General features: G+C 38.6%; 1 protein-coding gene across 1 annotated transcript in view; it reads left to right on the forward strand.

The window, feature by feature from the left end:
- The window catches only part of USH2A (usherin), a 590,403-nt gene that overhangs the window by 319,928 nt on the left and 246,228 nt on the right, over positions 1–24,247 (forward strand). The window contains 4 exon segments of the mRNA XM_038396580.2: positions 4,984–5,143; positions 5,691–5,862; positions 10,636–10,783; positions 20,320–20,471. Of these exon segments, the coding sequence (XP_038252508.1) occupies positions 4,984–5,143; positions 5,691–5,862; positions 10,636–10,783; positions 20,320–20,471 (632 nt within the window).

A 24,247-nucleotide genomic window follows, 5' to 3' on the forward strand; every position in this document is an offset into this window, starting at 1 on the left:
TCTACACTGCCACTTTACAGCGCTGAAACTTGCAGCGCTCAGAGGGTGTTTTTCCACACCCCTGAGCAAGAAAGTTGCAGTGCTGTAAAGTGGCAGTGTGGACAAGGCCTTAGGTAGGTAGACAGATGCACATTTCTTCTCCCAGTCTCTTAATTCTTTCACAAGTACCTCCTTCTTCAAACCTGAATGGGCACTTTTGGGAACCTCATATCCCAGGAGTGTCTCTTTAACTTAGGAAGAAGAGATGACCAGATGTATTCATGCAATAGAACATTTCTGTACAAGTGTTTATTTTTAATGATCAAACTTCCTTTTTGTATTTTAGATGCTTCTTCCATTCTGCAACCCTTACACATACAGTTTGTCTCATTAACATTAATTACTATGAATGGACTATTTGCATGAGTAAAGGTTACGGGACTACTTCAACAAAAAGCATAAGCAAGAAGGTAAAATGCATGTATGTTGCAGGATGGTGGCAGAATGTGCATTTGGACGTTTACAAGCGCGCTGGCCAGTTTACTGACTCGGTTAGACCTCAGCGAAACCAATATTCCCATCGTTATTACTGCTTGCTGTGTGCTTCACTATATCTGTGAGAATAAGGGGGAGATGTTTATGGTGGGGTGGGAGGTTGAGGCAAATTGCCTGGCCGCTGATTACACGCAGCCAGACACCAGGGTGGTTAGAAGAGCACAGCAGGGTGCGTTGTGCATCAGAGAAGATTGGAAAACCAGTTTCATGACTGGCCAGGCTACGGTGTGAAAGTTCTGTTTGTTTCTCCTTGATGAAAACCCGCCCCCTTGGTTCACTCTACTTCCCTGTAAGCCAACCGCCCTCCCCTCTCCCCTTCGATCACCACTTGCAGAGGCAATAAAGTCATTGTTGTTTCAAATTCATGTATTCTTTATTAATTCGTCACACAAATGGGGTAGCCCGGGAGGGGTTGCGGAGGAGGGAAGCACCGGGTGGGGTGGTGCAGGAGGGGAGGATGGAAGGACGAGGCCACACTGCACTTCAAAACTTATTGAATGCCAGCTTTCTGTTGCTTAGGCAGTCTTCTGAGGTGGAGTCATTGGATGCCCGGAGGCCCCCCCATCACGTTTTTGGGCATCTGGGTGAGGAGGCTATGGAACTTGGGGAGAAGGGCGGTTGGTTACACAGGGACTGCAGCGGTGGTCTGTGCTCCTGCTGCCTTTCCTGCACCTTAACCATATGCCGGAGCATATCAGTTTGATCCTCAAGTAGCCTCAGCATTGCATCCTGCCTCGTCTCATCACGCTGATGCCACCTCTCCTCTCACTCGTCCCTCCTCGCGTTCATTTTGTGCTTTCCTGGATTCTGACATTGTCTCTCTCAACGCATTGTGCTGGGCTCTTTCAGCGTGGTATGCCTGCATGAGCTCAGAGAACATTTCATCCCGTGTGCGTTTTTTTCGGCTTCTAATCTTTGATAGTCTCTGGGACGGAGATGATACGTGGAGCAATGAAACATTTGCAGCTGCGGGAGGGAAAAAAGGGAGATTAGTCTTTAAAAAGAGACATTTTAGAGAACAATGGGTACACTCTTTCACGGAGAACCAAGCTGTTAACATTACATAGCACGTGTGCTTTCTTTACAAGGTCGCATTTTGCCTCTTATATTGAGGGCCTGCCGGTATGGTGTGAGAGATCACACACGCAGGGCTGGCAGGCAACAAAATTCGGCTTGCAGGCAGACATGGGGTAAGCCACAGTCTTTCGGCTTCTTTAACCTTCCTAACATGTGGGAATGGTTTCAAACAGCAGCACCCCCATTTCACATACAAAGCACCCATTGGGTTGGCCCTTTAAAATTGGTTGGCCATTTAAACGGAGGGGCTGCGATTTTCGGGTTAACGTTCAGCACAAACCCAACTAACCCCCCCCCCAAACACACACCCAATTCTCTGGGAAGATTGCTTCACCCCTTCCCCCACCACATGGCTAACAGCTGGGATGATTTCTGTTCAGCCCCAGGCAAACAGCCCAGTGGGAACTGCCACCTCTGAATGTCCCCTTAATAAAATTCCCCTATTTCAACCAGGTGACCATGAATGATATCACTCTCCTGAGGATAACACAGAGAGATAAAGAACGGATGTTGCTTGAATGCCAGCAAACACCGGGACCATACGCTGCCATGCTTTGTTATGCAATGATTCCAGATTACGTGCTGCTGGCCTGCCGTGGTAAAGTGTCCTACCATGGAGGACAGAAACCTTTTGAAAATGCTTTGGGAGTACATCCAGGAGAGGAGCTTCATTGAGATGTCCCTGGAGGATTTCTGCTCCATCCCCATACACGTTAACAGACTTTTCCAGTAGCTGTACTGGCCGCGAATGCATCCCAAGTCTTCAGGGCAAATTAATCATTAAATGCGCTTGCTTTTAAACCATGTATTATATGTACAAAGGTACACTCACCAGAGGTCCCTTCTCGGCCTTCTAGGTCCAGGAGCCCGCCTTCCGTGGGTTGGGAGGGTACTAGATCCAGGGTGAACAACAGTTCTTGGCTGTCGGGAAAAAGGGTTTCTCCGCTTGCTTGCTGTGCTTCAACCTCCTCCTCCTCCACATCTTCCTAGTCCCCAAAATCCGCATCCCTGTTGTGTGAGAGTCCATTGACGGAGTCCATGCACAGGGCTGGGGTAGTTGTAGGGGCACCCCTAGAATGGCATGCAGCTCATCATAGAAGCGGCATGTCTGGGGCTCTGACCTTGAGGGACCGTTTGCCTCTCTTGTTCTTTGGCAGGCTTGCCTGCGCACCTTAAGTTTCACACGGCACTGCTGTGTGTCCCTCTTATAGCCTCTGTCCTTCATGCCCTTGGAGATTTTTTTCGAATATTTTGGCATTTCGTCTTTTTGAACGGAGTTCTGATAGCACGGATTCATCTCCCCATTCAGCGATCAGATCCAGTGCCTCCCGTTCAGTCCATGCTGGAGATCTTTTGCGATTCTGGGACTGCATGGTCACCTGTGCTGATCAGCTTGCCACGATGGCCAAAAAGGAAATGAAATTTAAAAGTTTGTGGGGCTTTTCCTGTCTGCCTGGCCAGTTCATCTGAGTTGAGAGTGCAGTCCAGAGCGGTCACAATGGAGCACTCTGAGATAGCTCCCAGAGGCCAATACTGTCGAATTGCATCCACAGTACCCCAAATTGGACCCAGCAGGGTCAATTTCAGTGCTAATGCACTTGTCAGGGAGGAGTACAGAAACCAGTTTTAAGAGCCCTAAAAGTCGGAAAAAATGGCTTCGTAGCGTGGACAGGTACAGGCTAAACCGATCTAATGCTGCTAAATCCGACCTAACCTCGTAGTGTAGACCAGGGCTGAGACACACCCCAAGCACTTTCCTGCAGCCCCCACCCTTATTTGGTGTTGCTCCTGTCATGATAGCAGCAGGAAATATGGAAATAAGGGAAGCATGAGCTCATGATGGTGATCCAGCTAGTGTAGTATGTGAAATTTACTTTCTCTGCTTACTGAAGTTTACTTTCTCTGCCAGTCTGAGAGCCTGCTCTGGAGTGCAATTCCCTCTCTCTCTCACTTAAACACTGCTTAACCCCGGAAGAATAGCCCCATTATGTTGATTAAACATGCCACAAAATTATACACATTTTTTGATGATTTTTTCCTTCAGTTGTGAAATTTTTTTTTAAACTCGCGCTTTGCCCTGTGCTTAATGGGAATCATATCTACTTAACTGATGGTCTTCAGTTTGCAATAAAAACACAGGATTTCGTTCTCCTCTCATTTACATTGATGTAAGTCAGGAACAATTCCAGTGCAGCCAGTGAAATTACATTAGTATAAAACTGGAGTTAGAGGAAAGAGAGGTCCATAGCATTCTGTTTCTGAAGTATTTTTTACTGTTTTTTTACTTAGCTTGCGTGTACAAATATATACAAAATAAATAATAGTTTAATGTTTATTCTATGTTATACGTTTAAGTCACTCCAGGAATACTTGTATTTGTTATGTCTTGCATGCAGAAAATTCAGAAATTTTCGGGGATGTTAAAAAATATGCATTAACTCATTTTTATATGGTTTATGCTATTCCCAAAGTCTCAATTTTGCACCCTTCATTGAAGGATTTGCTGACTAAAACAAACAATTATTAATGTAAAAGATATAAATACAATTTCAGCAAATTATCTTTTTAGAATTGTTGAATATTCTTTTAACAGAGCTTTCCTTGTCAAACAGTGAATTGTCAGTAAAGCCAGTTGTCTTACAATAGCCAGATGTGTAAAACTGAAATACCTTTATAACATTTAATTAGCAAGGAAGCTAAACTTTCTCCAGGAGAGTTTCTGAAGCAGTTAAAATCTACTTTAGAGCTAACTTTAGCAACTGTTTTGTTGTTATACTATTCAGACTGCTTTTAGTTGGAAAAAGTACATTTTATAGGTATGCATTGTTCATGAAGCTGAGGGGAAATATGCAATGTGTAGAGCCTATGCCAGTTTATAAATTAATGATGGCCACAACAATGCTTTTCTTGAGTTCAGTTCACATACAGTGAAATGTTGTGTAGGATGAATCATCATATTTATTGATACTTAACATTGATATGCTGGATAATAGTTTCTTGGAATAATCCTGCTGTATCAAGCAACCCGTGTCTGTGTGTGTCTTAAATATATATAATTAATTTGATGTGATTTAATCATCTCAGAAATATCAGATTGCTTTGCTTTGTATTGGTGCTGAATATTCCAGTGTAGTTAGTGGCTATATTGTGCAATGGGGCCATCAAAGGCAAACTGAGTTCTACAGTCATGTTGTTAGTCAGGATTTGCAAAGGCCTGCCATTCAGAAAAAAAAATACCAAATCTGAGACATTCAGGAATGGAAGATTTCCCCCATGCCCATCTTTTTTGCATTCAATACATTATTAAGCTGAATAAAAACAAGATTTAAAAAAGTACAGTCTAAAGTAAATTCCTATTTCCCTTTTTCATAGGTTTAGCAGTTTTTACGCCACACCAGTTTTTGCTCACTGCATGCACGCTTGTTGGCTGTACAAACAGTTCCCAGGTCACCTTGTGTACAGCACAGCTGCCACCAGCTCACGTAGATGCCCCAGTCCTGACTGCTTTGGATTCCAGAACGATATATGTACAGTAAGTACAGATTTTCTCTTTCCTGACAGCACAATGGTGTATCCGTTTATGCAAGAATCCCAGTGAGTTCAATCAGGGAAAGGGTTTGTGACATAAAATTAAATTTATTATGATTAAATGCACAGAAGTGATTAGTTTAGTGGTTCTGTGAACCTTTGATTATCACTTGCCAACTTAATTTCCATTTTGTCTTTACGCAATCAGGATAACCTACATATGGGCATAGCCTCAGTGCAAACTTCAGTGCAGGAAAAATGTGCTGGTGATATGACAGTTTTGTAGCTCTTACATTACATGTATTGTTGTAATCATTTATCTATTGAGTACAAATATTGCATTAAAGAAGTCTTTAAAAAAAGTACTTGCTCTCTCAGACAGATACATAGAAGACAGCTTTAATGTGTGACTTGATCATTTTCAGTACTTTTAAATTGATTTCATTTTACAGTTGTACAAATATATGTTCAAACTCATTTAAAAAAACTCCACATTTCAATTATAATGTGAAGCATGATTGAATATAATGGTGTGTTGCTTTTATTTCCAGATGGAAAGAACCAGTAGAAGTAAATGGAATTCTGAACTGCTATATATTGTATATGGCCAGCAATGAGCAGAATTTTACAAATTGGAACATAATCTATAACAACACAGATATTTTTTTGGATTACACTATCCGGCAGCTTTTCCCGGGTACTGAATACCTCATAAAGCTAGCTGTAAGTTTTAAAGACGTGCAGTGGGAGAGAAAAATGGTGAAATTCACTCTGTTTATTGTTAACATCTCATATGCATGAATATCTCACTTGGCTATGTTATTTAACTTCTTTATTTGTTTTAATGTAAAGGCAGTCATAAAGAGGAAAAATAACAAATGCTCAACATCAGCAATGATCTTGCATCGAATACAGGTCTACAAGGAATTTATTTAATTTGTTTAATGAACAGGTTTTGTCTAAAATATTGTAGATAATTATTAAAGGGAAGATCAAAAGCAACTAAGAGATGTAGGATCATTGACTTTCAAGAACAGAATATTTGAAATTGGCCACCTAAAGCTTTGCATCTGTTCAGATCTTGCTCCAGGAGAGTCTTACCTTTCACCATAAAGCCTCATAAACAAGGGAGTATGTTCAGGTGACACATAAATAGTTTGTGCAGAAAAAAAATAGAAGCTTTATTTTGTTTGATTTTTAAGTCTTTTAAAAGACCTTGATATTTTCACTGTCATTTTTTTGTTCAGTAGTTTCTTTTGTTTTTTGAAGAAATAGAACACTTTAGGTTCAATAGCACAACTGAAAACATCTGAATATAAACATGAGATTGTCCCTATTTGTTTTAAACACATTTTATAGCAATACTATATAAGGATATTTGCTTTGATAAATGCCATAGAAAAATATTCTGCTCTTGATTATGAATAAATTTACATTTATGTAGACTCTGTGTATGCATTCATTTTACTTAACATGCTTTGAATGTTCTAAATAGTATACGACAAAGAAAATAAACTACCTTCAGGAAACAAGGAATTGACTCAAACCTGAAAAAACAAGGACATTCAGTTTAATTAAGGCTAAGAAACCATTTTGGATTGAACTGTTTTGTGATTAGGCATTCTAGCCAGTAAATGTTTTGGCACATAGAAACACACCATCCAAAACCTAAACAAAATTAGTGTGTCATGCGGTTTTGTTTTTACCTGATTGACATTAATGGGTAGTTTAGAGTTAATTTATATACATGACACACGTTTTATAGAAGCCCAATTATCATCTTTCTGTTCTCTCTTTAAGTACTCCCCATCAAGGTCTTTGGTACGGCCAAGTTGTCTTTTTGGCCAAGAAATATGGCTGACTTTGAAGCTCATCAGTTCCATTCCTGTGCTAGCCAGGGTGTTGTGTATGTGTATGTGAGAGAGACATGTTGGCTCAGTACAGGGGTAACTGGGTGAAAGGTAATGGCATCTGATATGCAGGCAATCACACTAGATGGCCTTAATGAATCTGTGAATGAAGTCAAAAGCTCCATTCTGTTCAACTGATGGGGTATGCTGCCTCCCTAATGGACTTGATCCCTTTGTATCTGGAAACACAGAACTGGTTTGGAATCCACACTTTAAGGCTCAGACCTACATAGTGCTGTCTGTTCTTGTGAGGTGCTTAGCACTCTCATCTCCCAGTGATTCTGTGGGAGTACCCATGGTATTTGGCACCTCAGAAGAATGCTCAGCACCTGGCTTTAGAACACTACATGTGTTTCAGAGCCACTGTACTTCCAGTCCAAATATAATGTGTGTTTAAAATAAGCTATCACAGTGTTAACATGCATATATTAAAACAAGTAATGGAAAAGTTATTGGTTGTGTTCAGTCACTGATTTTCAAAAAGGAATGACCCTACTTTTTATTACACTTAAGGGAACAAATTCATATTATGTAGTGATTTCATCTGCAAAACAAGAGCAACATTTTCAAAGGCGATTTAAGAATTTAGGACCTAAATCCCATTGAAAGCCAGTAAGATTTAGATTTCTAAGTCACTCTTGAAAATAGGATTTAGGCTCGCAGGTCACTCAGGCACTTTTGAAAATTTTACCCCAAATCAATTTTTGACAGAGCTTTTTAGTGCAAAAATGTGTCTGAATGTTATTGCCTAATAGCATGGTATTTTACACCATCTAACACACTGATCAAAGGTTCTAGGAATACCTCAGTGCCTTAGAATGAACTAATGTGACACACCACATTTTAAATGTGAATGGCCTTGCTTTTATTTATTTCTGTCATGGACCATATTCATAGCCACCTGAGCTGCAAAAGTCATGGATCCATGTTGTCCAAAATGCACGTATAGTCACAGGAAAGGCAGGCCTGGTGTGGAGGACCACAAAACAAAAATGCCCCTGTGTCACAAATGAGAATAATGGAACCAGCGAGGGAGTGAAGAACTCGGGAAGATGAGCTCTCTGACACCTTGTACCTGTGGTATCCTTGCTTCTTAAGTTCTTCATGAAGATAGGAGGTGTTAATCCATCTCATGGATAGTGTGTGGCTGTGGGTGGGGGACTGACATACAGTGGTTCAATCCCTGAAATTTTTTTCTAATCAACACCACCAAAATTTTCCTGGGTATTTAAGCTAGGTTTGGGATTGTGCTAGTGGGGAAATCTTCTGGCAGTGAAAAGTTCAGAGACCTCTTCCCTTCTCTCTTATATTTTCTCTCTCTTTAAAAAACATTTGAGGGTGAGTCACATAGTCCCATTTCATGGTTTTCCGGGCTGACTGGCAAAACAAAGCAGGACGCAATTGAGGAATACAATGCACCTGGGCTGTTATCGCTTTGAGCTTCTTTCTCAACAGACTGAATGTTAATCAGCTGACTAAGAACCTGATGTGTCACATGATCAGTGGATTCCCGCTGATACAGGGCTTGATCCAAAGCCCATTGGAGTTACTGGGGATCGTTCCATTGACTACAGTGGGCGTTAGTACAGATCCAGAATTTCTAAGACCCAGTGCATAGGAAAGGATCTGCACAGATTGCCTAAACAGGTGTATCATGGTCACCAAAACTGGGATATTTCATACATGAATTGTGAGTATCAGATATAGCTGTGGAGTGCAAGAAGCCCATGGAGCTTCTGTCAGAGAGGAGTACTAGAGACTGATTTCTGCCAGATTGAGCCCACAAATCTGAATGGTAAAGGAAAAGGATAAAACAATTTAAACTCAAAACTGACCTAGCTGAAAATTGATATAATCTATTGAAGAAAGACCTCTAAAAATCAATTAAATATCTGTATTTTACACCATCACATTGGAGTAAACAATAATTTTGGACTTTTCTGAAAACCATGGTTTGTTCTTTTGCATTCCCTTTGGAAGGCAAGTTCTGCAGTTGCTTTGGATTGCAAAATTCCCAGTGAAATGAATACATCCTGTGTGCGTATGACACAGCCTGAATGGGCAACTCTCTATAATTGTTTACGCTCCTGTTGACATTGCTAATGTTGTGAGTGCACAGAGCAGGAAGTGACTATGAAAAAGCAGATTAATTCTTTCCCATTTTAAAACACAGAAGGAAGTGAGGAAATCTGTGCACAATGGATTCAAATGGAATTACTCCAGATTGAAAGGAAATCTGACTGCTGCGAGTGCTCATTGGGAGCAAAATCAGGCCTTTTGTTTTTATTTGGGGCTGATCCTGCAAGCAGGGCTACTCATTCTTAGACACTTTGTCTAGTCCCATTTCCAATGGGGCTACTCACGTAAAGTTAAGAACGTGGGGAAATCGTTGCAGGATTGGGGCCTTGATTTATTGTCTTATTGCTTTTAATTTTTCAAATTAAAAACATCTTCTGTTGAAATGCTTGTATGTTAACACAACAGACTTTAAAATGACTTCCTTGTAGGCTTTTCAAAATGTTGATTGCATAAATACTTATTTACTAACATTTCAAAATGCTTTCATTGTGGTTTATTAGATAAATACCTAACTGAATTTCTAAAAACTAAACAAACCCCCCTCGGATTTACGTAATCTACTACAGAGTCTGCCAGAGCCTGTGGCTTTTACTCCTGTGAGAAGCTCTGGCTCCTGCTAGTAGTCCCAGTGTCAGTAATGGGGCTACCATGAGTAAGGATTGCAGAATCAGGCCCACAGTTTATTGTATAAATATATAGGGAGAGAACATAAAAAAGTCTATTATATAAGTTAATATGCACAGTTGCCTGTATGTCAAGAGTGTTGTCTCACGATCAAGCAAAATGTGAAAATCATGTAATGAGCTGATCTCCGCTGGCAACTAAAATACAAATGATTCGACCTCCTTATCCATTAAGATGCACTCAGCAACTGTTATGTATTGATTTATTATAAATTAATTTTTTCACTTTTTAATTGCATTTGAAAACTACTAGTCAGTGCGCTCCCATGAAGTACAAGACTATCCTGATGGTAATTTCTTTTTCCTGTGGCTATTCATTGAAAGATATATTTTTTTCTTTCAAAGTGCAGCACTAGCCAGTCAGTATTTTCCCTGTCTGAAGGTTCTGAGTGCACATTATCCAATTACAAGAAGAGTTGTGCTACTGTAAATGATATATACTGTACATATATACTGTAATTTTCTTTAACTATTGCAGTGAGAGCAATGGAATTTTAATCATCATCATGACTTACATTCAAATTTAAAATACTATAAGTTCAGCATTAGTGTTAGGTTTCTCCTTACAGTACCTAAAGACTATCTAAAAGATAAATATAATCAAGTAGGATATATTTTATATGACGGAATCACTTTATTCCAGTGGGGGGAGGGAGGGGAAAAGCCCTATACGATTGTGAAAAGTGCATGCCTTCCTGTGAAATGTACGAGCTTTATTAATTTCTGAGGAGTAAAATTACAAATCTTTACAAAAATTGATTTCTAGCCTTTTTATTTTTGCATCACTTTGGAGAATGTTTATTTGCCGTGTTTGATATTTTAAGGCTTGCACTGGAGGTGGATGTACAATAAGTGAAGCTAGCGTAGCTATAACAGATGAGAGTACGCCAGAAGGTGTTCCTGCTCCAAAAGCCCAGTCATATTCATCTGACTCCTTTAACATCTCATGGACTAAGCCTGAGTATCCGAATGGTAAGTGAACTCTTTTAGCCTCAAGTTAAAAAGATGATTAGTAAAGGTAAATTAATATTCTAAATGGCAGCTTATATGTGGTGCTTAATTTTTAATGATCATTTTAGCACATAAAATACCTGAGATAGTATCATTGTCTGTAACTAGGAGATTGTGGCTTTCAACCGAGCACACAATTTCAATAGCTCAAAAGTGCTCCCTTTTGATAGTTCTTGTGTATTGCATCTTATTGCTTAATGTTTTCTCGAACAACTGAGCTGACAAAATGAGTATTCTTTGAGCATGATCGTATAGGGTCTGCATTGTACCTTCTGATAAAGCATTCATTTTTAATACAATTAATTTTTTAATTGTCAGACTAATTCCTTAATATACTTGTTCTTCTCTTCCTGTATTCTTAAAAATCATTTCATTCTATGTACTCACCTTGAGAGAGAGAATACACCTGCACTGGTGTGGAAGTTTGATAATAAAATTATTATAATTTGGAACATTTTCTCTGTGTGTTGTATACATGTCTTAATTATTAGGGCAATTGGATATTTTTAAAGATGTGCAAATGGGACTTTTATTTCCCTGATTTCATAGCTTTATGCCTATCCCATTCAAATAGCAACACAGAAGGATACCCAGAAATCACTGAAACTGAGTGCAAAACATTTAAAAGAATTGATGATATTATGCCTTTCATAATCAAAATATAACACTGATACATATCAAGTATTATGAATTGTAAAATAACATGCATTTCATTTTTCCTCCTGCAAGTTTGGCCTCTGATTCCTGTTTTAGAACAACATACCAATACCCATATAGTTTGGTTTCAAAGGTTCAGATTTTTAAAGGTATTTAGGTGTTGCAGTACACAGAGATGCTCCTACATGCCAAAAACCTTTTTGAAAATGAGATTGATGTTCCTTAAATCAGTTAGGCATTGCAGTGCTGAGAACCACAACACCTCCTTACCTTTATTAATCTGGGCCAAAGCACTTTGAACAAAATATAAGTAATTAGGAATTTTTAAGATTTATTTTTTAAAAATTTGTATTGTCAGACTTGCTTTACATGTGGAAGAAAATGTTCATAGGCCATTAGTATGGTTTACGTTACCATTCTTTTTATGTTGTTAATTTTTTTTATTATTTATGATCATGACCTGCAACATTCTTTGTGGCCCAATAAGGCATCGAACCCATATTGAATGCCATCAATGTATTTGGTACAAAATTTAGAGGAGGAGGAAAAATGTAAACCACTTATGAGACTTTGGGCCTCAGTCCCACTGATTTTTTGATGGGTTGTTTTTGATAATTCTACCCACAGTGCCTGTCATATAGTGCTTGCAGTCAAGACTCCAGTCCTGCTATCCTTGCTCTGTTAACTTTGACTGAAATAAATGGGAGTTCAATTCATTTGGAAGGCAGCATCAGGCTGTATGTTTCTAATTAATCAGTCTCCATCATATTTTATTTAAATTGGGTGCAAAATGATTGGATGGATGGGAGGAGATGGCTACAATATACACAGACATTAGGCTGTTTCCAGTACAGCAATTATTGTTTGTGATATGGCTCAGTTTTTACCCTAAGAGCCCAATAAATGGTTGGGTACTAAAGCTATGGAACCAAACACAGACCTAGTAAATGCTTTGGGGCGTTCCACAGTGATTGGAGGAAGGAAGTCTTCTACTCCCAGTTCCAATCAACCCTAGGAGGCTGAAGGCTTCAGTAGCCTTTGTAACGACAGTGTCTTCCTACGCAGAGGAGCTTTGGCCGGTGCATATATGCAGTTGCACCCCAAAAATCCTTCCTGGAGCCTGCTGTTGCACCTCAACCTCCTTGGAGCTGTGCTCCACAGCACACAAGGATCCTACCATGTGTGCTTCTCCCTCTTTTTCTGACCCCTGCACAATAGAACTCTATAATTTCCACTGTTTTCAGAGCCTTCTATGGCTCAGGAGTCAGCATGGGTGGTTTTTAACCTTGGAGGGGAAAGGCTCTATACAGAGGTGTAGATGCTGCAGATGTTGCTGGCAGAGGAATGCTGGGGTGGGGGGTGTAGAGAAGGGCTACTCTATGGTCAAAGTTAGCAGCCAGACGTAGTCAGAATCCCTCCTGGGGAGAGAATACTAGACTGGTAGCCCTGCCACTGTGTGAACTGGTGTGCTTTCTCTTTTCTTTTCATTGGCTGGCTAGAAGAAGAAAGAGGTGCTACCCCTTTTCAGGCAGCTGGCACCCACAGGGGTGTTAGCAGGGAGCAGGGCCTATGCTGCTTTGCCACACTGTAGTTGTCACTTGCACTGGGGTGAAGGGGTCACCTCCTTTGTCCATCCATTGAGGGACTAACTAGTCTGGGCCTGAATCCTGATGTGAATTTTGTTGTTCTACTATTCCTTCTTTTCTAGCTTTGTCTTAGTTTTCGAAGGCTAATTGAAAACAAAACAACTCTAAAATGCATTATTGAGTAACTGTGTTATCTCAGGAAAATTTGAGTCACCTAGGAGCTCTGTATTATTCATTTTCAACAGATCTTTTGGGCTGGGTAGTGAGCACTTCATTCATTAACAATAGTTGTCCAGCATTTTCAAATTGTGTCGTAGGTTAAAAAAGATCTCAGGTGAAAGGGATCTTAGCTCATTTCAAATAAGTGAAATAAACAGCACAGAGGCACTTTACTTTTGCCATTTCTGCTTCCCAGTATTAGTGTTTGCTCTGGCCTCTGCTCCTGATTATAGGTTGAAGAGGTTGTAGGTTGGGCTCAGTAGTTTTTTGTTTGCAGGGGTATGCATCCCGTTTTCCTTTGATTCATTGATTCAGATCCCCTGAGTTTTGAGCTACTATATTTAAAGTAGCAAAACTCAATTCAAACTACTGAGTTTGGCTTGGTTTCAGATTAAAACCACGAGAAATGCCAAGGTTTGTATATGTCCATCCTACACTATAAATTGGGATCTTCCAAGTAGATCTCAGGAGTCTTCTTTTATCTTCCCACTGGCTTTTACCCTATATGGGGTAAGGAGTCATTACATCATGAGGACCCAGGAAATCCATTAGGTTCCATTGAATGGAGTTGGGCGGGCAGATTGGCTGCTACTTTTATGATATCCTGGGAATTAGATGGAGTGGACTTTGCTATTCCCTTGTAAGATGATAGATGGTGAAAAGACTGACTCTGCCTCTCAGTTTCCATGGAGAAGGAAAGAGGGGCTGATAATGCAACCTTTGAAGACACTGGTGCTGAGCAGAATTGTAGTCTGTCAGGCTTGACCACAGAACATAACCCTGGGTAAAATGAGAAGAAGCAGGGGCTTTGAACTGTGTTTGGTGAGTGAGGATCCAGTAATGAAAGAGTCTTTTATCACAGCCTGGAAACTGAGTCTTGGTTTCAGTCAAATTTGGACTCAGATTCTGGTGGACTTGGGCACAGTGTCATCAAAATTGGACCCAGTTTCGATAAAAGGCTTTCTGGCATGGGTCTGAGTTTCAAGTATATAATGAATTGTTACAGTAGGTGACAAGTTGGGGAAATGATACCACTGAGCATGACATTTGTAGAACCAAACACACAATTATTTATTCTTTTATTCAAACTTCAAAGCAAAAACAAAATAGGTGAACTGAGGTACATTACACTACAGCAGGCCCTTTCTGCTACTCTTTTCATATACGTGTAGTGTAGTCAGCGTGACTGATTTGTTCAGGGCAGGATGTACAGAGGCATATTTGGTTACATTAGGCATATGAGGCTCTGTTTAGTTACTCTGGGAGCTAGCATGCTGCTTGTGCTGGTGGCCTCAACAAAGAGTCCACTCTATATTCATTAGCACCAAGTCTTCTCTTGCCTTTACTAGATCAGTTATTTAATTTCCTTTTATCGAAGATAGTCACATCTTCTTTTCAATTAATTTTTTGAAAATTCCCTTTTGGCTGATAATTATCCTTAAATTGTAAGCCCCTCAGGGTGGTGTCTATGTATGTATACACGGCATACAAAGAGTGGGGTCCTGATCCAGATTGCAGCCTCTAGGCCAGGGGTGGGCCATTGGGGTTGCAAAACTATATGGAGGGCTGGGTAGGGAACCCTCTGCCTCCCCAAACAGCCTGGTCCCCACACCCTATCCGCCCTCTCCAACTTCCTGCCCCCTGACTGCCCTCCTCAGAACCCCCGACCTATCCAACCCCTGCTCCTTGCCCCCTGACTGCCCCCTCCCGGGACACCCCGCCCCCTGACAGGCCCCCCCGGGACTCCCACCCCCTATCCAACCCCCCCGCTCCCTGACTGCCCCGCCCCCTGACAGGCCCCCTGGGACTCCCACGTTTATCCAACCCCAACGTTCCCCATCCCCTGACTGCCCCCCAGAACTCCCTGCCCCTTATCCAATCCCCCAGCCCCTTTACCATGCTGCTCAGAGCATCATGTCTGGCAGCCATGCTGCCCGGCCAGAGCCAGATGCACTGCCCTGCAGGAGCACGCAGCCCTGCTGTCCAGAGCGCTGCCCATGTGGCAGCATGACTGCAGGGGAGGGGCCGAGATCTAGCCTCCCCGGGCAAGACGGTCCTGCAGACCAGATGTGGCCCGCGGGCTGTAGTTTGCCCACCGCTGCGCTAGGCCCTATTGTAAAATATGAAATTACTCAGTGTACCCCATTACATTTGACTAATCTCGCACCTGAACCTGAAAACATTAAGCAAGGGAGAAAGTTTACTCATTTTAAAATTAATTGAACTATTCATGTGAGTAAAGGTACATTTTTGCAGGATTTGACCCCTAGTTTATATTCTAATCAGAACAGTTCTTAGCACTTACATATAGTAGTTCTTTTCATCTTCAAACTCAAAGGTCAGAATGTGTCATGGCACTCTGATATATAAGCACTTCTCTGATGCCCCATCATCTTCTCCATAATTTAAGGTTTTGTTTAATAATAAAATAAAGGGTGAAATCCTGGCCCACTGAAGTCAATGGAGAAACTCCAGTTGACTTCAGTGGAGTCAGGATTTTAACCTATTCTGGCTAGATTTATGACTGAGAATAAAACTGCCCCTTTTCATGGCCACTATGTGTTAAGTGAAGCCCAACGATGACAATGAACATATTAACATTAACTGTTTGCTGATCATTTTAGCAGCTTAGCAGAAATATTTGGCAATTCTGGATTAATAGGCAAACTTGCAGACAGGCTTTGAACCTGTATTCAGTGTGCTTTATAGCTTTGAGATAGCTAGGGAATTATATTATTGCAATTTCACAAGGAAAAAAGTGGAAATGGAGGAAAGATAGGTTAAGTTACTTACCCCAGGCCACAAAAGGAATTATTGTCTGATTTAGAATGAGAACTTGAGTTTCTGACTCAACATCTAAAATCCAGACCATTGGTACACCTAATCTCTGTCCATTCTCAAACTCGCTTTTTCTTCTTTGCATAGAAAATTACAGAGTTTAAAAAGGCTCCTGTAAAACAGAAGCATTTATTTGAATGTGAACATTCAAATCAGGAGATAATGCATCAGCTTTATTAAAAAGACAATTGTTTTCTGACAGTACTCAGAGAAATACTAGAAGTTCATATTATATTTTGGAAAGTTGCTTTTCATAGTGTGGTATGCTGCACAATGTTGTTATTGCAGGAATAATTTAAAATATTGGTCCAGTTAATGAATGCTGAGTTATAGTGAAGATCCTATAGATGTACTTATTACACCTACGATAATATCAAATGAGTTAGTGATTAATGCAATTACAATAAATACCAAAGGAATTAATAATGCTTATGCCATTATTTTTAAGTGTTAGTGTTATTCCTATAAGTACTTAAAGTTCTTCTATTTCTTTTCCTGTATAATACACCCTAAATGCCAAGGTTTACATTTAAGATTGTCCTGGGCAATCTTAATTTAAATGCCCTTCTTCTGAGGTAAATTCAAGATATTTTGTATTTATGTAAACTTATTTATTTATTGTAGGCCAAACACAGACATGCTTTAGTTTTCTTTACACTGTGAACACCGTGAAACCTCCCATAGAATCCCAGAGGAGTTTTGCCTCAAGCAGGAGGTGTAAATGTGATATGATTAGTTCAAGGAAAGTGCCCAAGCTTTGTTCACATAACCCCTCTCTCTGTCCTGTGTTCAAGCTCTTACTTTTCTAGGGGAGAAAGGAATCAAGAAGATCAGTTCATCAGTTTAGCATACACATCTCTGACTCAGTTTAGAGTATATATCTGTGAGGTACAACACTTTAGTGTTTCACAGAAATGCATCGGATTTTATTCACATTTATTTATTTATTTCCTCAATCAACTGAGAGACACAATCTCTTCTCAGTTTCAAACAGTCTTAAATGTAAGTTCAAACAATTCAGTTTTGAGGGAAGCATAAATATACTGAGATTATTCAACAATATGAAGGCTGTTTTCCCTTTTTAATTCAAGCCTCAGGCATATCCTGCACATGGGTTCAGATCAGCCACATTCAGCATACCCAGAAATGGTTGCAATATAGAGAGGGGGGATTCCTATTCCTGGAATATTTTGACTACAGCATTGCAAAAATCATTTGTAGTCACTGTGGGCCTGATTTTCAAAGATGCCGAGCCCCCGCAAATCCAGTTCAAATCAGTGGGAGCTGCAGATGCTGAATACTTTGGAGCATTGGACCATAGTCATTTCATGCTCCTTACCCCACCACCCTCAGTTTGATTCATATGCTAAAATTGCTCAATAATTTTGAAATAATTAATAATTCCTCAGTGATCACAAAAGGCTTCATTCTTATGCAAAACAGAATTAACAATAAGGTAGGTTAAGTGAGTGCTACTTTAGAAAAATGGACCTAAAATGTATTTACGTTTACCCTTTACTCTTCCTTATTGTATGCTTTGAACGGAAATTACTGCAAACACTTTGGTCAATTTTGCTATACTGGGTGGTAAATGACTTGTTTTTTAATGGTGCCTATTGAATTAAATTTGTTCATGTTAGAGTCCTCATTTATGTTTGTCAGCCCATTAAATATCTTTGGAAATGTGGTGTGACCAGCCTCAAATTCTTCTGAGGGTCACAGAGTGGCCCTCTGATGTTTGAATGAGCCTGAGTGAAGTGGAAATCAGGCAAACCTAAGTGGTGTCAGCTAAGTTTTCCTTTGAATCCGGCACTGAAACCAAAATTTGTAGTTCAAACCTATGCAATCTGACATTAGAAAAGCTTCACACAGAGCCCTGTATACCACAGCCATTGAGTTGTACGTAGTTCTAGGTGTGAGGTTATCTGCTGAAGCGGCACATGTACAGTTTAGGGGATGGTAGTATCCGGCCATACCACTTCCCAATTAAACCTGTGGAAATTCTTTAAAAAGGTGCAAGAATAGGCACGTCAAAGTTGAGTGCTGGAACACTGTTGAGGACTCTTTAATACTTAATGTGTGCATAGAACAAGTCCTACTTCTACTTTTTCCTAGGAATATGATGCATATTCAGATTTAGAACTACAGTTGGGCAAAAAGACTATTTGCAAATTTGGGTTGAATTCAGCAAATTGTTTCAGTCAAAACCAAAAAACAAACCGAAAAGAAAAAATTCAGACATGCCAAAATGAACCAGTTTGAAAATATCATTACAGTTTCTGTTTCATTTTGAATGTTGTTTCAATTTGATGCTTCGTTTCAAAATGCCATTGCTATTCAATCTGAGCAAATTTTTTGTTTTACTTTTTGTTGAGAAAAAAATCACATTTGAATTTTTTTTTCCTGATTTGTGGGGACCCTAAAATGAAAAATCAATTTTTCACTCAAGTGTATTTAGAACTCAGCTGTGATCATATGGAAACACGAAATGTCCATATGAAACAAACCAGCATGTTGCATGATGTTTAAGGCACCAAGGTTGGATGGAGAAAGAATTTTCTACCCTCTCCCCCATTCTGCCTGCGGCAATTCATTGTTTTCCTATGGGGAAGGACCCCAGTTTTGGAGGATCAGTGCCCATGTTGAACAAAGGGTCAGTACTGTAGCTCTGCGAAATACTCAAATCCACTTTAATATTAGATTTGAATTTGAGATTCACTGTGTTTGCAAACCTCAGCCTATTGCTATAGTCCTGTGAGATGAGCATGGGTTGTCTGCATAGCGGGCAAGCTAGAAAACTTCCTCTGAACTGGCCTTGGTTTCTCCTACAATCCCTTCCCCAGCTGCTCAATTGGCCTTTGGATTCTGCATTCAAACAGCTAAGAGGGCGGGGGGAGAGGAGGAAGGTATCCAGGTATGAGGAGGAAATGAGTAGTTGGGGGTGGGGATGGGATGCCCTTTGGAGATTCCAATTGGTTGAACTCTAGATTGAAACAAACCCATAAGGAGCAATTTTCTTCAGTCAATGAAAACCAAACTGCTGTGTACAGTTCTTTCGTCCATTCATAAACTGAATTCTACAGGGTTCGCACATTCCTATTAGTGTCCCCATTGGACAAGTGAACACTTTGGGTTCCCGTAGGCCTGAGACTAGCAAATCCCTGCAATTTAGAATTAACATCAACAACTAACACCCTCCTCTCAAAGTATTGATAATGCTAAGTCTAAGTGGCTGGAGATTTTATTCCTTTGATTTTTAAGAGGAGTATAGCTATTTTACTACAAGATCTTTTCTCTAATATACTCTGAAACAATATTATTTCATATTCTAAAAAATAAATTGACCAAAATAGGTACAAGGTAAGTTCTATTTAATCAAGCAGGTAAAAATTGTGATTTAGAAAGGGACAGATTAATAGTGGATCTACTTCATTTGAGAATAGTGGACAGAAAGTCTACATGCCATTTGCCAACAAAAGGGAATTTCCCTAAGGTATTTAGTGTGACAGAATAAATTTTCAGTCTGCTTATCATGCATCCTAAAGGTAATAGAGCTTTACATAAATATAGACTACAAGTGCTAACTATTTGAAATATTTTAGCATTAAAAATAGACTTTTTTTAAAAAAAAAGTAAGGAATTCTTTTGAAAATGTTCCATTGGAATGAAGGCTAAGGTCAATGTGATAGTTGAAGGGATTGTTCTTTTGGCCATGGTCTGACTTCTCCTTCAGCATTACATTTACAATGTAGATCACAATTTTTTCTAAGTCTGAAGGTGTTAGGTTTAAAAATGGTTGCTATATATCTTTCATGTCTTTGTTTTAATCTACATGTGCATTTGCATGCAGAGTAGGCTGTGAAAGAGAATTGCATCAACTTTCTCAGTTCTAAGATTGCCTTGACTGTTTTAGTTCAGAAGCACGTCTGTTATACCATGCTCTTTGGTGCAGTGTAAATTTTGTACAAAACGAATGCGGCCCACTGGCCAGATTTTCAGCATTTAAAGATGGGGAGTACGTTTTGTTTCACTGACCTACATGTATTGTTGATACAGTTCTTGAAATCCTTTCAGTCACTTAAAATATTAGTTAACACCATCTCGGTATTTTATAGCTTTCAAGGTTTTTTCACCACGCACTTCTGTTGTCACACAGGCATTAAGTCAACCCTGTTAAATTTAACATTGTTTTTGTAGGTATTATTACTAGTTACGGATTATATATGAATGGCGTTCTGATGCAGAACTCATCACAGCTAAGTTATTATGCTTATGGACTTGCTCCTTGGAGTCTACATTCCTTCAGAGTCCAGGCATGTACTGCAAAAGGTTGTGCTTTGGGTCCCTTGGTGAGTACCTCCGTTTGCATTCTGGGAATGTAATAAATGTCAGATGGCAGTGAATATCAGAGTAAATGGTGATGATTCACTCTGGTCAGTACTAACCCATCTGGCAAAATGTGACATTTTATAAAAAATGCCATTTAAGAACTGCTAAGGTTTTGATTGGTCATCACTAGGCACTGTTCCAAAATAGCACATAGGTACAGTAAAAGAAGTGACAGGGAGTTAAATGTGAGGCTGAAACACATATTATTGAAATTAAGTAGAGTTAATATGTTTAAAAGGTGCAGATGTGGTTTAACCTGATTTATAAGGACACACACAAGGAAAGAATTACTATTCCAGTAATGAGCAAAATTCTAGCTGCCTGACTGAAAGGGTTGAATATAATTTGAGGATTATAGAAGACAAAACATGAAAATACTACAAAAAGATATGGTAATTGACAAATATTTTAAAATCCAAATCTGTGTTTAAAAGGAAAATATTGTATTTTTCTGGTACCAAAAAATCACTGTATTTGCAATTTAAGATTACATAATATCAGTGTTGACATCTAAACACAAGTCTTCTGAGACGTAAAACATTTATATGTTATTCTAGAACTTTAGAGAAGCTACTAGACTGATAAATCAGTATGTTTTTGTAATGCTGTGGCTGATCAATGACTTTCATAATAATTGCTCGCCTAATTTTGTTTTAAATATTGCTAAAATGTCCCTTTATATTTTTCCAAGATTTAATTTTTCAGTAAATTTTTAAAATTTAGTATACTTTGTCAAAATAACTAGACAATTATATTTTTAAAAATTGTTAAAACAAAGTTCTACCGATCACTCTGCATTTATATTAACATCAGACTTTCTAATGGCAGTGAGCTGTGCTATATAAATATTACCTCAAAGTAAAACTTCAGGTTTTAATTTTTGCATTCTTATTTTTTGTCACATTTCTCATTTTTTTCCCAAGATTAGTTGCTTTCAAATGCTGGTAATATCATCTATCCATAGAATAGGGCTGAAGACTTTATAACCATTAAACATGTTATAGCTAAGACTGCTTTGATGGATATTTACTCTTAAAAGCATGAGTGGCTTTTTGCCAGTTTTTCTTACCCATTTTTTAAAGCTTCACATATACCAGAAATTTAAACTTTTTTTTAGGAATTCAAACTCCCGAATGAATATCTAGATATTACATAATTCACACCTGTTCCAATGTGCAAATAGCACCATTAAACAAGTGGCATCATATATAAACAAATGTCATGCTAATTCAGCTTATCAGTGCCATCAAATATGCACTAAAATAAGGGGGAGACAAAACAATATTTTTTTTAAATGTTTTTTCTCATTTCTCCACTAAACTCCAAACACAGCCTTGACTTTCAATACAATTCAAAATAGGGGTTGCTCTAGCTGATATTTACTGCATCCCATGCTCAGTACACAAACTATTTTCCCCGGGCAGTGATCCATCTCTAATCACAGGAATTGAAGTACAATGTCTTTATTTAGAGCAACTCACCTAAATGCTTCCAGTAAGTTCGAGCACTACATCTTCATTTGATTTGTCTGAAAGATTTTTATATCAATTACAGTATAAATGCAACACTTTAAAAATACTTTGGCTCTTTGAGTACTCTAAATACTGCAGGGGACATCTCCCAGTAGTAAACTGATATTATCCTTCCAGCTATTTTTGTTGCTAATCTTTTATTTAATGTGCCCTAATCGATTGAAGAGATGCTATGTGACTACATTAAGCGCCGGATTCCTCAAGCTTACATTTTCTGAAGGTAGCTGTGAAGATTGTAATCAGATTCTTGAGAGTTGCCAGTTGCATTTATCAATAAGGATTTGTTTTGTTTTAACTGCTTTTCATAGTGATTAAAATTTATTTCAAGTGAAATATAAACCTAGAAAATATGTATTCCAAAATGTTTAATTTTAATTTCTTGCTAGCAAAGATAATGGTGTCTCATTTTAGAATCTGTACTAATTTTATCTTGCTGCTTTTGTTAAGCAAAAAGGATGTTCTTGAGAAAATAAAGTTAGATTTTCTATTTGATTCAGTAGAAGAATTCAGATACATCCTTACATGTAAAAATCTGCTGTTTTTGAAATGTACAAACCACTGCAAAAACAATCAGCATGTGATTTAGAAAAATGAGAGAAATGAAGACAGTAGGGGGATGTCTTGACATTAATTTCATAATATAATGAAAGATAAATATGATTAATGATCAGTGAATATTTCTATTCTCATCTCACTATTTAAAACATACTAATTTCACCTTTTTAGGCTAAATATATTTTTAGTATATTCTCCTAGTATACTTTGCCAAAAATATTTAGTACAATATAAACATTATTGTTACCTTTTATCCCTATTTTAGAATTTTCTTTGTATGGTTGAAGAGTATTTTTGTGACTTTAAAAATTTTTATTAAAATACACCTGGAAATATCAAAAGACTTTAAATATAAGATAATGTGTAGAAAAAGAAACAGTGCTTATGTTATACAGAAATATTTACTTAGTGTCTATTGTTTACACAAATAGTGTCCCATTTAATGTGCATTTTCAGGATAGCCATAGTATATGCTACAGACATTATGCTGATCATAGCTAGCATAGTATTTTTGTAGTAGCAGCATTTTATACATATTGTATTTTTTACAATATGTGAAGAAAATAGGAGATAAAAAAGACTTCATAATATTGCAACATGCTTTAAAATAACAAGATATAAATATGGTAAGATAAGTGCAAGATTCAAAAGCTTTGGGATTTGGTGCAGATTACTTCATATACACCGAGTTTTAGGAACTGCTTAAGCTTTTTGATAGAAGAAGATAATTATAGTGCAGGACTGAAAATGACCCCCACCAATCACTCGCTTCTCACAGTTATGGCTACACTTTATAAGACAGAACCAATGCAATACATTAAACAGTTATGTGTACACTCTGTGTGTCATTGGGGACATCAGCCCCTCACTCATAAGTCTGAGAACCAAAGCAGTCAGTTGGCTTCCAATTCTCTGAGGTGCTGGGGCTGCACAGCAACTTGCATTAAGCACTCAGTACATCACAGGATCTGACTTAGATTAGAAAGCATAGTATAGTGGAATCCTGTCATAAGGATTGATTTTGGGCAATCCCCATTTTGACTGCAATATTCAAATGCACAGTTTGGTCCTGATCCAGCAAAGCACTGATGCATTTGCTTATCTTTAAGTCTGTGAGTAATCATATTCACCTGTTTAAAGTTAAGCTTGTGCTTGAGTGCTTTACTGGATCAGAGAATATATAGAGGTCAATAAACCAATGAACTTCCCAAACCAGATGTGCTAAGAAGTAAAATCACCATTTTACAGGGACAGAGAAAGTTCCTTTAGATGTCTTAATGCCAAAGCAGATTTGACAGGTTAAAATTGGCACTAAACAGTACACCCACAAACTGTAACATTCTTTATCTGAAGCTGAGTGCCACTCAGAAAGGGTATAAAAATCCTTTCCAACCTTAGAAAACATCAAATAAATTACAGCTGAGAAACAAACGCCATCATAAATGAGAAATGACTTTGGGACTGTAAAGTTTGATCCATGGCACTGTGAATAATGGCTACAAACCACAATTAATAAAACTGAATTCCACTGTAATTACAAATTTTTCATTTATATATATAATGAAACCCTACAACTCAGATTTTTGTTTAAGATACAAGAATCTTAGTTTTAGGGCTTCATTATATAAATAAATGCAAGCTCTCTTGTC

The sequence above is a fragment of the Dermochelys coriacea genome, chromosome 3, assembly GCF_009764565.3.
Source record: "Dermochelys coriacea isolate rDerCor1 chromosome 3, rDerCor1.pri.v4, whole genome shotgun sequence".
Lineage (NCBI taxonomy): Eukaryota > Metazoa > Chordata > Testudines > Dermochelyidae > Dermochelys > Dermochelys coriacea.